Source organism: Penicillium malachiteum (genome assembly GCF_028827825.1).
Source record: "Penicillium malachiteum strain IBT 17515 chromosome Unknown utg000002l:1.0-8849297.0:1.0-8852440.0, whole genome shotgun sequence".
Classification (NCBI taxonomy): domain Eukaryota; kingdom Fungi; phylum Ascomycota; class Eurotiomycetes; order Eurotiales; family Aspergillaceae; genus Penicillium; species Penicillium malachiteum.
Genome location: NW_026643095.1, coordinates 2,800,625 through 2,816,378, shown reverse-complemented (window position 1 = coordinate 2,816,378; position 15,754 = coordinate 2,800,625). Strand labels below are relative to the sequence as shown.

General features: G+C 47.4%; 4 protein-coding genes across 4 annotated transcripts; 2 read left to right on the top strand and 2 right to left on the bottom strand.

Annotated features, from left to right (window-relative positions):
- Positions 1-1,077: 1,077 nt before the first annotated feature.
- On the top strand, positions 1,078-1,995 carry N7483_004107 (uncharacterized protein; the record flags this gene model as incomplete). Its single annotated transcript, XM_057087544.1, has 2 exons — positions 1,078-1,216; positions 1,295-1,995. The coding sequence occupies 2 exons, from the start codon at positions 1,078-1,080 to the stop codon at positions 1,993-1,995; spliced, it is 840 nt and encodes a 279-aa protein (XP_056947373.1).
- Positions 1,996-2,149: 154 nt separating this feature from the next.
- N7483_004106 (uncharacterized protein) lies at positions 2,150-3,549 on the bottom strand (the record flags this gene model as incomplete). The annotated part of the gene is made up of 2 exons (XM_057087543.1): positions 2,150-3,091; positions 3,169-3,549. 2 exons carry the CDS (start codon positions 3,547-3,549, stop codon positions 2,150-2,152), a joined length of 1,323 nt encoding a protein of 440 aa, XP_056947372.1.
- Positions 3,550-4,203: 654 nt separating this feature from the next.
- Positions 4,204-9,176, bottom strand: N7483_004105 (kinesin-3 motor protein uncA; the record flags this gene model as incomplete). The annotated part of the gene is made up of 2 exons (XM_057087542.1): positions 4,204-9,038; positions 9,113-9,176. 2 exons carry the CDS (start codon positions 9,174-9,176, stop codon positions 4,204-4,206), a joined length of 4,899 nt encoding a protein of 1,632 aa, XP_056947371.1.
- Positions 9,177-14,107: 4,931 nt separating this feature from the next.
- Positions 14,108-15,182, top strand: hapB (CCAAT-binding transcription factor subunit HAPB; the record flags this gene model as incomplete). Its single annotated transcript, XM_057087541.1, has 2 exons — positions 14,108-14,650; positions 14,709-15,182. 2 exons carry the CDS (start codon positions 14,108-14,110, stop codon positions 15,180-15,182), a joined length of 1,017 nt encoding a protein of 338 aa, XP_056947370.1.
- Positions 15,183-15,754: the final 572 nt, after the last annotated feature.

The window sequence follows — 15,754 nt, the reverse complement described above, 5'->3', positions numbered from 1 at the left end:
TGGAAATCGTTCAAAACATTTTGAATCGTTAGATGTTGCACATGTGTTAGATGTTCAAGTTAGATATTGTTAGCAATAGTAGGTATAGGCTACTAGAAGTTAATGATAGGGTAGTTAGTAGTAGGAATAGGTATACATGCATGGCAATATTATTATGCATGGCAATATTATTAGTAAAAAAATATTAAGCAAACATTTCCAAGAACAAACCATTCGATGTTCGGATTCGAGCGTCTCAATGCCATCTGTATCCGTGGACCTAGTGGATTCCGAGTCTTTTTCATAGTGGGTCGGGACTGAAGCCCCCAGTCAACTGGCAGTGCAGGGATCTCTCCCATTAAGTACATTAACCCTTATGCACACTTTCAGGTTTTTTATCCACAAATATTCTTGTCTCTCCGCTTAGGAGCCGTTATCCCCCGGGCCGTTGGAAAATATGTGCATGTACTCCAGGGCTCCGTACGGAGTAGCGAAGTAGCGGGTATGAGAATAACATCCCTGTCTATGCTCGGTACTATCTATATGTACTAAATTGGCCGTCCAATGTGATCGTAAGACTTGTCTGAAGATTAGTTTAACTTCATATTGAAGCGTTGGGAACCTTGGAGCACATGATTTTCTTAACTCATTCTGGAACTTCTTATCTGTTCATATAAGTTCGGTCTGAGAACCCCCGGGGCCGTTAGCCTGCTTCGCGTCATGCATGGGTCTGATAGGGGCTAGCGAAACAAAGGCATTGTACGAGTGGAGACATGGATCCTGGAGATGAGTTATAGGTAAAGGATTATTGCAGTCAGGATGCTGTGTATGCAAGATACACCTCCCATTGAACTGATTATGCTTCATTTCCCTCATTTCTTGCATATCAATCTTGGTAATATGGATCCTTCACCTTGAATTTGTTTTGAAAGCCATATGCATGTTCGATTTGGGACAGAGAGTACGAAACCGATCGTGCCACTACTTAATCTCGTCATTTTACTCTCAATTTAATCAATGACATTAGTCCCCTGACCCGATTCAGCTATTTCGTCGCCGGTGACCAACTCTGTGTACAGAGAAGAGCTACAAGTCAAAATGAAAATCTTATGTCTTCATGGATTCGGCACCAATGCCTACATTATGAAGCAGCAGATGGGAACACTGTTCAAATATTGCAATCCCAAGTGGAGATTTGTCTTCTTAGAGGCAGAACTAGAATGCCCACCCGCCCATGGTAAGTCAAAGCTCGCATAACCCCACACTATTCTGAGTCCCTTTTCAATTTTAGATTTGGTCTGATATGTATTGTCAGGGGCTGCAAAATACCCTCCACCCTACTTCACCTGGTCAACAGAGCTCGATCCCACAAGTATCAGAGGTTCATGCGACTTGGTAAAGAAAGCCTTTGAGGAACAGGGCCCTTTCGATGGGGTCCTCGGTTACAGTTTAGGTGCGACGGTGATAATCAGTTATCTCCTTGAGCAAATAACCAGATACCCCCAAGAGCCTCTTCCTATAAAGTTTGGATTCTTCTGTGCGCCAGTCCCTATCATAACAGGCGACGTTGCGTATTCAGAATCTGTTTACGGCTCTCTATCACCGGAAGATCTCCAACGGCTACGCTCTGCAGATCTGGAACAACTTGATCTGCTACCGGAACCTGCTCGAACAACTGTGTATAATCTGATACACGCCGCTGGTTCCTTGGAATCGACTCTCTGTCGGACGAGAAAGGAGTTGCTGGATCGTCCGCTGGAAGATATTCCATGTGTTTTGCACCACGATTTTTACCCGGCACGTCTGCCTATTCCAACATTGCATGCACACTCCAAGAATGATCCGCCTATATTGAAGTTGTGTGCGGAACTGGCCCAAGAGTTTTGTGATCCTGCGTGGCGAGTGTCATACAAACATAGTGTCGTTCATGGCATTCCTCGTTCTGCTGCTGAAGCAGAGGAAATGATTGCTGCTATGGAGTTGGTGGTATCAAAAGTTCAGCACGCGAGATTGTAACTTACTAGTAATGAGTACGAGCCAAAGAATATTTTTTAAAATGAGTTTGATGGATATCAGTAGTAAAATGATTCAAGGTATCTTCAACGCCAAAGTATCTCCAAGAAAATCGCTCAAATGAGAAAATGAAAATTCGTAAACAAGTCCATATCCATCAATGCATAAGTAACCACGTCTCGTAGGGAACACCACGAGCTGACTTCTTCCCATCTCGATCCTTCGAGAATAGAACGGGCTCAAAATCACTGACAGCTGCATACTGTCTCACCAAATGTCGCCAATAACACGATTCAGCAGCAGGTGTCAAATAACGATCGCGGAACGTGCGCACCGCATTATTAGCGACCTGCTCTGCGACTTTCGGATTATCAATCAAGAAATCAATCTTGCTCGATAAATCACTAAAATCCTTCTTGACTTCGATGTAGTTTGCATCAACGCCGGATGAGACCAGAGCGCCATGATGCGCTTCTCGCCACTCCAGTTGATGCGAAATCATAACAGAGCGACAATTAAGTAAATACTTGCCACGACCCGAGAAACTGCGACCCTCGGTATGTGCAACAAACATGTAGCGACAGTGATCCTCAATCGCAAGCAAGTTAAATCGAAGATCATTCTCATCATCCCAGTCGATTACTCGAACACTAGCCCAGCTACTGCCTGCAGCAGATTTGAGTAGCTTGCTACGCACCCCGGGATTAGTCGCCAAGCTTCCGCGCCAAACAAGCTGCTTCTTTTTATCTTGGAAAGCTAATCCAGGAGATACTGTGCCATCTGGAAGTATTTCACCGTCATCGATTGCTGCGATGCGCCTTCTGACTTCCTGATATGGCCCGATTTGCACCTCCGGCCAGGCCCAGTATCCGAAGTCGGGCATTAACCAGACCGAATTGTCTCCATCTCTTTTTGAGTACGCCCAGACTGGGCCCGGACCGGAAGGGTCTTCGGCAAAGTCTTCTGTTGTGAGTACGAATTCAATGCTTGGAAGATGGTAGCGGTTTGGGTATGCTTTCAGGGCGCGGTGTAGCGAGTTTAATGTGGAACGTGCTCGGGTTGCGGTGACCGGCATTGCGGCATAATCGACAACGTACAACTATAGAACAGAAAATTGATATGTTAGATTTTCAGATTCGAAGAAGTTCAGATCGATAGTGTAAGGATTTCATTTACCTCGCCTTGGTCGATGATCACCCGCACCATACCATCTTCCACATCCCGAGAATCAAGCTCCTTATAGGAGATACGGTTGTCTTGCTTCAATGCAGCAGATTTATCAATTTCAACGAATAATTTTGGGAATGCGATATTGCATTGTTCTTCCGATAATCCATGATTCTGTCCGTCGCGCTCCACGAGAAACTCCCATGTTCCATTGCTTGGTGTTGTATCTGGTGACGGACACCGTAATTGGGTATGTGATTGAGATGACTTCGGGAAGTAAAGAGCGGGGCCTCCAGATCGATGAATGCCAATGAAGAGGAATGTAAGAATGAAGAGAGATCCCAGGACGCCGGTGGCTAGGAACCGGAATGAGGGTCTCTGTGCCAACATCCTGCCTTCTGGAAGGTATGCGAGAAAATCACCCTGAGTTGAATGGAAAATCAATTAATTCTTTAAGAAAACCTCCGTATAAACCAGTCCATCGAATCGTTATCGTGGTCGGCCGGTGCAATTGAAGACTGTAATAGATGTGGTTTCATCATGATGTCGAGCTGCGAGTAATCAACCATGATAGTTACCACAGCAACGGATACATAGGATCCTATCACATCCTGGACAGCCACCACTTGAGCAATGCAAGACAATTAAAACATCTAGAGATATTTAATACCACCTGGACATACAGATCTCAAAAAACAGCATGACATAAAAGCTATTATTTAATAAATTGTACTAAGTTAAATCAAGATGGCCACTCTTAAGAAAGAAATAAATGAGCACCTTCGAATCTATAGTCCCAAACAATATCGCACTATGTACAAGGGAGAGAGAAGCGCACCACAGCCAGTTGATATGTTCAAGGGGGGATCTCAGCAATAGGTCATAAAATGAGAAGCGGGTAGAAGTTTAGTAAAAACGAAAGAAAATGGTAGACTCCAGGCCCCATAATATCATCAAATACATGAAGGGCAACTCATGGGGCATCAGGCAAAGAAAAAAAAAGGGACGAGGAAGCAAAGAATAGTGCAAGAAAAGAGAGAAAGATTATCGTTCATCGCCACTTGCAATCGCACTACCGCCATTGCTGCTGAAATAACTTTCATCGATCTTAAGAATCCATTCAACCTTCTGCGCCTCAGTCCGCGTGGCGAAAAGGTATGTGTTTTGGGTTCCGTACACCGCGAAGATATTAGGTCGACCTCGTGCAGAGAGTGAGCGATCGGCTCCAGCTCCAGATCCATCAAGGAGACGTGCAAAGTCCGGTGCGTGGTCAACACGCGAGTTACGCAGGTTAATGGCGTTGATTTCGTCTCCTTCGGGTACCGAGTAGATGTGAAGATACGGCCGGCGAAGCTCCACAAATCGACGGACCCAGACACTGTTCGTATCATCGGGAGTGAGGACATGTCCTGATTTCAAGGCGGATGGATTCTTGGGTAAAGTCTGGATGGTGGCCACGAATCGAGGTTTCAGTGACATTTTATCCGAGATGCTGTTGGCTCCGTTGGACCTGGCTTGCGCGCCATCGGTCGGGGGTTCAGTATTACTACGGACCAGAATTGTCTCTGTCGGATCTTTCTTGGTTGACCAAAGGTCAAGGTATTTTCGAAGAAGCTGTGTTTTGCGCTCATTGAGGTCTTGGTTTCTCATAGGCGTGGATCTACCACTGTTTCGAGCGGACGATGCCATCAGACTACCTGCGCTGAGAGCCCCTCGGGCGGCATGGAGTTCAGCTATACGGTAGCGACGTTTGCGCGCAGCAATGTAATCTCGAACCAGGGACACTTTGCGAGGTGCCCAGCTTGTCAAAAGCTCTTCGCCCTTGACATAATCGTTTTGAGTGTTCATTCGCCACAGGTCAGCTGCACGCTTTGCGGAGATTGGTCGAATGACCAGGGAATACATCTGAGTGGTTGAATGCACGACTCGAGTGGAGCTCCAAAGCTGTTTGAACATAGACTGCTGGCGGACATAGGTACGTCCAAGGATTTGAATGGTCTGGTCGACCTCGAAGACAACGGGAGTCTGCAACCGAGAGGAGACCAGGTCCCAGCGCACTGTGACTTGGACTCGGTATTTATCCGCAGTGACTCGATCGAGGAGTAAAGAGCCATGTAAACTTGAATCCCACTGACCCACAATTGTCACATTGCAGGTTCCGTCAGCATTGTCCTTGACCATTGGTTCTTGGACAAACTTGAGAGGAACATCGGGGGTCTGCAGATCTTGATCGGGGATTTTACCCCAAGGATCCAGAAGACGAACAGATCCCACGCGGGCATGGGTGATATCATCCCATGGGAGGCTTTCCGTGGAACTATAGGTGATATTGATGGACACCCGACGTTGCAGACCCTGGTGAAGCTGGTAAGTGCCTGCATCGAGATTGTTACTTTGAACAACCTCCACAGGTAGGTATTCACCGGACTCCGCAAGTTCAAGTATTTGGACTCGAGCAAATACGTCATGTCGTTCTTCGGAGTAAAATTCGGATTCGGCGATGCGAGGGGCAGTACGCTTTTGAGTGGGAACACCCGCAGAGTCGCGCATATCGTCCCAGCTGAGAAGCTTGTCGAGATGGACTGATGTCACGCGAGCATAAACGCAAACTTTGAGAGCGGCTGTTCGGGGGCTTGATAGCGGTAGACTCATACTATGAACACTTTCAAACCGAACTGCACTTTCTTCAAACCCACTGATCATCTGGGTGGTTGTAGCGCCACCTTCTTCGGAGATTCCAGGCACAAAGAGTTGCGCATGAACTTCCGTGCCCTCCCATTCAGCGAAACCAACCATATCCCGCATAACAACATTGAATTTCAAGGTTGACGAGGGCGCCTCTGCAGAGGAAGGTTCCAGTGACAGCCGAATAATGCCAACAACACATTGGGTGTATGGCGATGTGATCTCCACTGAGAAGTCTTGAACGCGGGTCTCAAACACGGCCGTCAAGGGGATGTCAGCATCACCGACAAGAGAGTATTGCGGTGAACATGGTTCTGAGAATGGGTTCTCCAGTTTGAAATGCTGGATGTAGTCAGGGCGATCGATATACTGGTGCAACTGTCGCATGGATTGTACACGGCGCTGCAGTTTCTCCATCGACCAGAGATGGATAACACACTGCTTGTAATCAATGACCCGAACCCCGACGCACGGCTTCTTGGCCTCTTCTAGGACGATGTCTTCGTCGCCAGAAATTCCATTTAGTACAAGATCGTAGCATGAAGCCATGTTGTACCCATGGTCAACAACCGCAAATTGGAAGACCACGTTCTTATCCATGATCTGACTCATGATCTGCGCCTCCTTGATGAGAGATGCATGTTGGAGAATCTTCTCGGCCATGCGAACATAATTGCGCTGAGACCAGTGGCGGAAGACATTCCGGGCAATTTCGAGCTCTCGTTCGTCTAATTTGGCGAATCCGTTTTCAAAGATTTGAGGTATAGGTTTGCCCATATCTCGCATCTGGCTCTCGAACTCTTCCTTTTGCAGCCTCAGTTGCTCCTCATACTCCTCTTTCGCAGACTTAAGCGCATCCTCCATACGCTGTTTTTCGGTGCGAAGTTCTCCAGGATCCTGATTAGAGGATGCCTCTGCAGTCTTCAGCTTGTCCTGGTACTCCTCTCTTTGTCGATCCAGCTGGCGCTGCAAGTCTTGTCGAACAGAATTCAATGAAATTTCGGCATTGTTTCCTTCATCATCGCCATTTTGACGCGGAGTTCCTGGCATTGTGATCGCAGTGTCTAGGGAGAAGTTGTCGATCGTCCCATTGGACATGTACTTATCGCGTACGGGAAATGAACTGAGGGAATCTGAATCCTCCTCGTTGTCAGGAAGTCCACGACGTACCGCTCGAGCCTTTTGCACATCTTCAAATAGAGCATCAAGCTCGTCATCTGGCATGTGTGAGATATGATCAGGGCCCAACATAGCATTGACAGCCTCTCGTCGAGCCAAGAACCAGTCGGACTCGCGGCCACGCTGTGAGGGCATTGGAGAATCTGCCCTGCTCGAGTCTCCGTCGTTGTCAGATCCAGTCTTACTCATATTGCGATCGTGAGTCTTGTTCGGAGCAGGTGATCCAAGCTGGCTGGTTGTTACGGAATGTCGTAGTAAACTCTGTTCCACTCGTTCGGCGCGAGCTTCTTGTGGATGATTGAAACGAAAGATATGAAAATCTCCAAGAATGATGCGAAAACCACTCCTCAAGCGTTTGGGCTTGTCTATGCGCATGCCGTTAACCATGACTGCAGCACCGTCCGTAGGCACAATGGTCACAACGTTGTCCACATTCTCAAAGGTACAATGCTTTGAAAGAATCTTAGATCCATTCAACCGAATCTCAACGGTGTTTCCCTGGTCCATGTGGCCAACCGTCGTAGTACCTGGTTTGATGTTGTAGACCAGACATTCTGCTAGCAAGGGATCATCACTGAGGTTGACCAAGTGAGGCATCTTTTTTGGCGTGCTCAACCCGATGAAACCCTTTTCGATGTTGATACCAAGTTCTTCAAGAGCAGCTTCACGTTCCTTGTGGATTTCCTCGGTCTTTTGCAACTTCTCCTCCCAAGTTTGATTGAGGTCTTTATACAGCTTCTCGCTTTGGTTGAGCTGTTCCACGATTTCGGCTTTGCTCACTTTCTTGACTGTGCCATCTGCTTGCGCAATAGAGACCATCTGCTTTTCCAACGGTGTATCAGGAGGGTAGTATTCCTCAGCCGGCATGCTTCCTCCAGCAGCTGTACCGCCTCCTCCACCTCCAAGTTTTGATCGTAACTGTGCCAGCTCCTCTTTAAGCTCGCGGATCATGCGAGCATTCGGGTCTTCGTTCACCACAGCGTGGTTCTTGATTCTCTTCGCTGAGTCGGCGTATCGCAGTGTACTCAATGTTTCGTCAAAGTTGATATCGGCAGGTGAAATAGCTGCAATCATAGAGGTCATGGAGTTACCGCCCAGAGAATCTTTCAGCAACCAAGTGAGAATGGAGTCACGGTAAGGGACCATAGATGCGTTTTTCTTTTTTCCGACGGATACATCGGCCAGTGCTGCGATGACACGACCCAGCGTAGACAGCGAGCGGTTAATTTCGGCACCTTCCTTCAATCGAGCACCGGTGGCGCCAGTGGAATTAGCTCTCTCTGAACCTGCCAAATCTACCAAACTGATCTTTGACACCTTCTCCGTATCCATTGAGGTCTCTGCATCGTGTCGTTTCTGTGAGAGAGTCAAGGTGAAGACGGCGTGAGATCGACTCGAGGTTTCGTTCATGTTCGTCGCAGCCACCGTTCGAGCTTTATTTCCCTCGTCCATCAAGTGATCGATTTCTTCAAAGGATCGCACTACCAACTTGGCCAGATCTTCAACATACGGACCCGTCGATGGGTGCTCACGGACCTTGAGATTGCCTTTATTGGACGGGTTGAGCAAATCGCGAACCCTCTCGTTGTAAATTTCTAGGTATGACACCTCCACCGTACAGTTCAGATTTTTGTCTTGTTGGATAGCCGTGATTCGTTCGAACATCGACTGGCAAATACGAGGAATGACACCATATTCCTGTCCATATCCCATCATCGAGTATGACTTTCCGGAACCGGTCTGACCGTATGCGAAAATACAATTGTTGTACCCTCCAAAGGCGTTGTCCAGCAGCGGCTCACCCAGATCATCGAATAGGTTGTCTTGTCCGGCATAGTTTGCATCGTTTTTATCGAAGGACCAATATGAGCGATCGAATGCAAAGACCTTGGGTCCTTCGCCGCCGCCCTTTCCACCTTTCCGCGACGACGATTTTTCCTCCATACCCGGCGGTGCTGTAAGCACCGTCTGGGTGTCTTTCATTTGCACAATACATTTTGCACCACGGTCAATCTCTATGGATTGAAGTCTGAGTCAGTCCCAATTTTATGTTCTGCGGTTTCTTTTTTTGCTTTGATATGCTTCTCACCTCGACTGTTGAATGGCCGTACTCGGACTACTACTTTGATGTTACCTCCGCCGCCTGGAGCCATTTTGATCTCTCTGCCCCATGCACCAGGGGGTTGCTATTGGACTGCGCAAGGAAGGATTGCCTTAGATCGCACGGGTGACACAAAGCGGTGACGGAGCGATGCAGCGATGCGCTCACAGCGCGTGGTGAGGCCGATGTCACCAAATTCGAGGTTTGAAGACGTGTGTGATTTTCTCGATCAGGGTTTGTTGTTTCGTCTGGACCAGGGTTTCAGAAAGATCGGGAACGGTCGATGTCAACAAAGACGTCATGTAGCGAATATTCAACGCGTTTCGTGGAGTGTGGGGTGAGTTCACGGGGGGGTTCGGTGTCAGGGGGAGGTTGGAGAATGACCGGGCCGATCGACTCAAGAGCCGCGACTTTGATTGCGAAGAACTCAAAGCAGCGCACTGTATTGACGACAATTGTCGAGCCGGCCTGTTCATGTGGAAAAGCCACTTGCCCGGGGGACCCCTTGCTGAGGTAAGCGTAATTAGGTGGAGCTTCCCAAGTTCTATGCACAGATTCATCTTCAGGTTGTGTATAGATACCTAGACACAACTGGTCTTAAGAAGCTCAATGATGGTAACTGGATAGCTTAGGATTCTCAGCCTCATGAGATAGAGTGCAATACTGAGTAATAAAGCATAAAAGGCCCACATGAAAGAACCAGGGGTATGCCATGCATCTGGTCCAGGCCCTGTGGAGTGTCACATAGATCTCTATCATGGATTCGAGTTGAAGGGCATCAGGATTACAGGTAGTGAAACAACGCAAGTATTGAATAATAATTAACCGAATAAAATATTTTGATTCAAAACTCTTACGAACCTATTCAAAACTTCAATGTTTGGGTGTTTGGTCGAATTTATACTTAATTTAGTTAGGATAAAAGGACAGCCTCATGGCAGTGCCCTTACAGATACCCGCTGGCGGTTATATATATTGGTCTGAACAACCACCTGGGCACCATCAATAACATTCAAGTTTGAAGTTATTCGTATTATAATCCTATCAATATGTAGCAGCTCCAAGTCTGATATCTCTAGTATAATTTGAACTAATCCTGCATCACTTTTAAATTTGAAATAGCACTTGAGTCCACCCAGGGCGTGTGTGATGCCTGAAACCTCCAGGGCTCCAAGGTTCCAAGCCCAGATTGCCTTCCAAGATTTCCAAGCACTTGAGGTCACGGCCACTTCAAGACCTCAGCTGGAAAGGCCTGCAACGCCCATAAAGAATCCCATCATAATCCATCGTTATGAACTGTGCCAAGTCCACGGTGACCCTACATAACCCGTGATCTCAACCCTACAACACGTGGGATCGAGGGATCGGGATCGGTGAAGAGCGGGAGCTGAAGACGCTGAATGGTCACTTTGCTATAAAGTTGACGGTTCGCACGTGGTGATAGTCATATCTTCCCCAGAACTGATATTATATGACTCAGGGTTCTTCAATATAGAATTCCAGGTGAACTACGTCTACCACCTTACCAGTTGACATTGACGGATCTCTACTAAATAGGCGCTGCGCAAATCCGAAAACAACCTGGGCGACTCGCCCGCTCCCAAAGATGTGAAAAGATGTGACGACATGGGACAACAGATGGAAGGGAAGGCCTGACAATTTTAAATTTCCTGGGGGTGATTTGAGGAACTCCGACCCCAGTGAGTTGCCACAGTTGGACATGACGTCTCGTGCGTCATACCTGAATCTGTCCCTCTTACAAGAATCTGACCAAGAAGAGCTGGCCCCCTTGGACGCCGGATATCCAGTCAGAATGGTGGAGAGACATGGCAATCTCCCGGGGGAAGGGAAGTGACTTGATGGTTGAAATTGCAATTGCCGCCGATCACCGCCTGGTTTGGGGTTCTCATCACAGTGAACAACAAGTTGCGTGGCATCATAAGGGAACATGGGTCCAGGAAGATTTCCGAAACAGGAGACAGGGCCGAGATTTCAGTTCGTATTTGACCATTTTGATTAGTAGGTTATGATTCAGTTTAATATTTGTTCTTGAGATAAATATATAAATAATTAAAAAATTAGAATAAATTAGAATACTCATTACGAGTACGAACCTTGAAGTGCGAGAACATGGATCTTACCACCTCTCATGGACAACCCTACGGCGTACACCGTAGAAACCAAGTGAAAGACTTCACCGCCTCGAGTTGCACATGATTCCCGTGACTTCCGGGATGGCCGGATTGGATTGAGTTTGGTAATATTACAAAAATGACAATATGGTACAGATTTCATCTTTTTTTCCCATGGATCATGCATTCTCCACTATTTTTGGTCATATTTTCTCATATTTCTAAGTGAATTTGATTATTCTCGTTGGGCATGGCCCCCATTCCGCGTTCGGGATCCAATGGTACAATGGTAATAAGGTGGTATTGGGCTGCATTGAAGCGATACAATACAGCTAAACCCCACCCAGCGGGGATCACGTCACTCTCTGATACGTCGGCGCGTCGCGGTGGTGGCCAGCGGGCCAGGGCAACAAGCCAGACAAGCCAGTCAAGCCCGGAGATGAGGGAAAGCGGTATGAAAGAACTAAAATACTGCGTCTCCTGCCCCATCGTCCCCCCTTTCGCCCTTTTCCCTTTTCCCCCTTCTGCCTCTTCTCGTTGGTTGCCCACCATCTCCAGCTCTCTCTTTGCCTGCCAACCATCGCACAGAGTCGGTCACCCTTACTTCTTGTTTCCCACTTCATTCGTCCATTACTTGGTCTGGTTAGTGACCCCCAATCATCTTCTTTCCCGTTCTTTTTTATTTTATTTTATTATTCCCAATTTTTTATTTTTTGGGAATACAGTACACCAGAGAAGCACGATACTAAGATTGGATCTGCATTATCTTAGGTGTGCGATCATCGATTCTCTCTAATCAATTTTTTTATTAGCATTACGGCAAGATTAACCCCGGGTAAGTCATCACAGTTAAAACTCGTGCTTCTCTATGCCTCAAATTTGATTTTATTTTATTTTATGATGTTCGTCTAGTATTTTATTCTTTTTTTCTTTTGCGTATTGTTTTATGTTTCATTTTTTGCTTCTCATTTTATTTTCTTCTTCTTTTTCTCTTTTCTTTTCCCCCTTGAGATTTGATCGTGGGGTTCATATATGTTGATTCCCATCAACAACTTTCCCTTGATCAACTGGGATACATTATACTCGGATCTTCTGTTCTGGTACTTTTTTTCTGCCCTATTTCCTATTTTTCCTATTTTCATTTTTTATGTTGTTTTCTTTATGGCAATTTCCCACGCTTTGTTCTCTGATATCATCTGATACACTATGGTATCTGATATCACTGGTCTAAGCTTCAGTGGATTCTAACGCACAGAACCACTTGAACCACCAACTTTGAACCACCGCCTTTTCTCTCGTTGGCTTTTACCCTAGGATCTTCCCCTCTTTTTCATTCCTGGATTCCCCTCTCTTGTTTCCTCTCCAATCATCGCTTTCTCCCTTGTTATCCCATCCAATATCCTTTGTGCCCGGTAAATCCACCTCCCACGTTGCGCGCGCTTTTTCTTGCTCGGCCCGTGCCAAAACAACGCGCTCTGCAAAGCGGCTCGTGTCTCATCCCCAAATTTCTATTACCATTGGTTCTCTCTACCCTTTCTCGTTGGCTATTAAATTTCCATGTTCTTATTTTTTTTTATTGTTTGATTTTTGATCTATGAAATTCTGATTCGCGATTATTTTATCTTTATATGATATCATCGCCCTCCAAAACTAACATACGACTTATCTAGTTCCTGAAATCTTCCTCAAAAAATTTGGACACAATTCAATTTGTCCATCTCATCGGGTCTACTTTTTTTCTACTGCAGAAACCCAAGCCGATCGACAAGGTATGTCAACTTCTTCCCCTCCCAAGCTGCAGTCTCCAATTATTCCCGTGCCAACGCATGCATCCACCGGCCCTTCGCCTTGGGCCCTAATCCATTTCTGGGTCTTCAAGGCGTGCAATACCCTCCTCCCCTCCTAATTTGCCAGCGCATCACTGGGACTAAACTGGACTGGATGCACCCCCCAAAATACCAGAAGAATGGTTAAACTAACAGTCATAGTCTTGCTTCGTGGGGCCTTTCCCTCTTGCGCTCTGACGTTTTGATATCGCATTTCTTTTTGACCCCCGCTATTCCGGAGTGGCACCGCCTCCCCGAATTTTATCCAAGCTTAGCCTCGGTGTATTGAGATCAGAGGCCCAAAAAAGCAAAAAGGGGAAAAAAGAAGCCTGGAAAAAAAACAAAATAGGTTGCGTAGCCTCATCTGGGTGGCATCATCGTGAACAACGCATCAAATCGGTCGAGGGGCGCATCCCACCCCCGGTCTGCTGCATCACAGCCCAACCACGTTACACCCGACGGTAGGCATAGACCGATTTGCACAAAAGACCTCAAACCCTCCGGGTTCGGGAAATCTTGAAGGGACCTCTTCAGATACTATAGGGAGAGAGTAAGAGAGAAAGAGACGACAGGGAAGAAAAAAAGGACGGGACAACAAGTTTTTAAAGGTATGTCGCTCTTTTTGGTTCAATTTCCTATAGGCGCCCCCCCACCTTTACCCTCCCCCAATCCAGTGACTGCTCGGTGATGCGCTGTGTTGCTGTTGCTGACGCGAATACCCGGGCCTGCAGACTATTGAGCCCCGCTTCGTCGAATCACCTCAGTGATAATCTCCCTGGTGTACACCAAAAAAACAACGTGCCAATTGATCTACGAACCCACGACTATCGTATCCATCCATTTGATTTGATTTGCAAGTCATTCCCCAAGTTAATCTTGAATCACATTTGGATTAGACTAAGGTGTGGGCCTTTACGTATCTTACCGTTGGCTACCCCCATCTTTCTTTCCTCCCCGGGTCACTCAAGTGTGACATAACAAGTCGCGTCGCGGCTTCTTGAACCACCCCTGTTTCCTCCGCAACCATGGAATACCCTCCACAGTATCAACAGCCTCATGGCCAACATCCACATGCTCCGTCGCATATTCCTGGGCCTTATCAAACGGGCCCGCCAAATGCTGGTCCTCCAGTTGGGTCCATGGCATCCCCTACCAACCCCCAGGCGCCTATGCAACAGTCACACTCCGCTCATCAGACCTCCCCCATCGTTCCATCTCAACAGCATTATCAACAAGGCCCAAATGCGCCGGGTGCCGTCCACCAGCAGATGAACTTCCCACAAGGCTATGGAGTCACTACCGCTATGCCTCAATCATATGGTATCTCACCAACCCAGGCTGCTGCCATGGCTACTGCTGCCGCGTCGGGTCAGTTTTACCCACTTCATCAGGATGTGACCGGTCAAATGGCGCAAGGGTCTCGGGGCTCTCCACGCATGGCAGGGGTACAGATGAAGCCTGATCGGAACCCTCGATCCCCACCACAGATGCCCGGCCAGATGCCTCCGATGGGCTCTCAAGTTCAGATGGCCCCCAACAACCAACTGCCACCGCGTCGCATGAGTCATGTAGGAAGTCCCGGTGTACAAAGTGCTCAAGTCAACCATATCGGTCGACCCCAGGTAGCACCTCCCCCGATGGCGGCCCCCCCAGGCCCCTGTACAACAGAGTCAACCCTCCCCTGAGATGGTTGCCGGAAGCAACCAAGAAGAGTCCCCGCTTTATGTCAATGCCAAGCAGTTCCATCGCATCTTGAAGCGTCGTGTTGCGCGACAGAAGCTGGAGGAACAGTTGCGCCTGACTTCTAAGGGTCGCAAGCCTTATCTTCACGAATCACGACACAACCATGCGATGCGTCGCCCTCGTGGTCCTGGTGGTCGCTTTTTGACAGCGGATGAAGTGGCTGCCATGGAGAAGAAGGTAGCAGATGGTGACCCCGACCCCATGGCTGAGATCATGGGCAAGGAAAATGGCTCTGGTCAGAAGCGCAAGTCTAGCGAGGTCAACGAGGATCATGTGAACTTGAAGAAGTCCAAGACCAGCGCTAGTGCTGAGGCCAGTGAACAAGACTCTGCCGACGTATCTGATGATGATGGTTGAATGTCTCGTCAACACCAATCTTTGGTCTGATATAGAGAGAGAGACATGGTACGCTTTGGTTGAGGTTTCTACTGCTTCGCCTAGTTTTGTTTTTGTGTTTTTCTTATTTCTTTTGTTTCTTTTCCTTTTGTTCTTACGGCTTTATGGATGGACGCTTTTCTTGGACCTTTTCTCTAGCGAGCGATGTGTACGGATCCCCCCTTTTTCACTTCTACTCTATGTGCTTTTTTCTCCCCCATTTTGATCTTCCCTTCTTCCCCCATCACTTTTTTTCTTCTCTTCTTCATGATGTCTGTTTATAGCTTACGCTCGGACGATCTATCTTATCCCTCACATCTTTATGAAGTATCAACAACTCCCATGAACACGGCTTCTAGCCTGGAGGATCACGATCACTCATCACACGGGAAATGTCCGACTCTCAAACTTCAATGCCAATGAGCTTATATTGACGCGTGACCTTTCAAGTGTTGAACCAGAATACTTTATATCAGGTTTCCTCGTCCCCTGCAAGTCCCAAGGTCCGGGTGCATCATTTTGTGTATATGTCAACAGTACAGCCATTTTGTCTT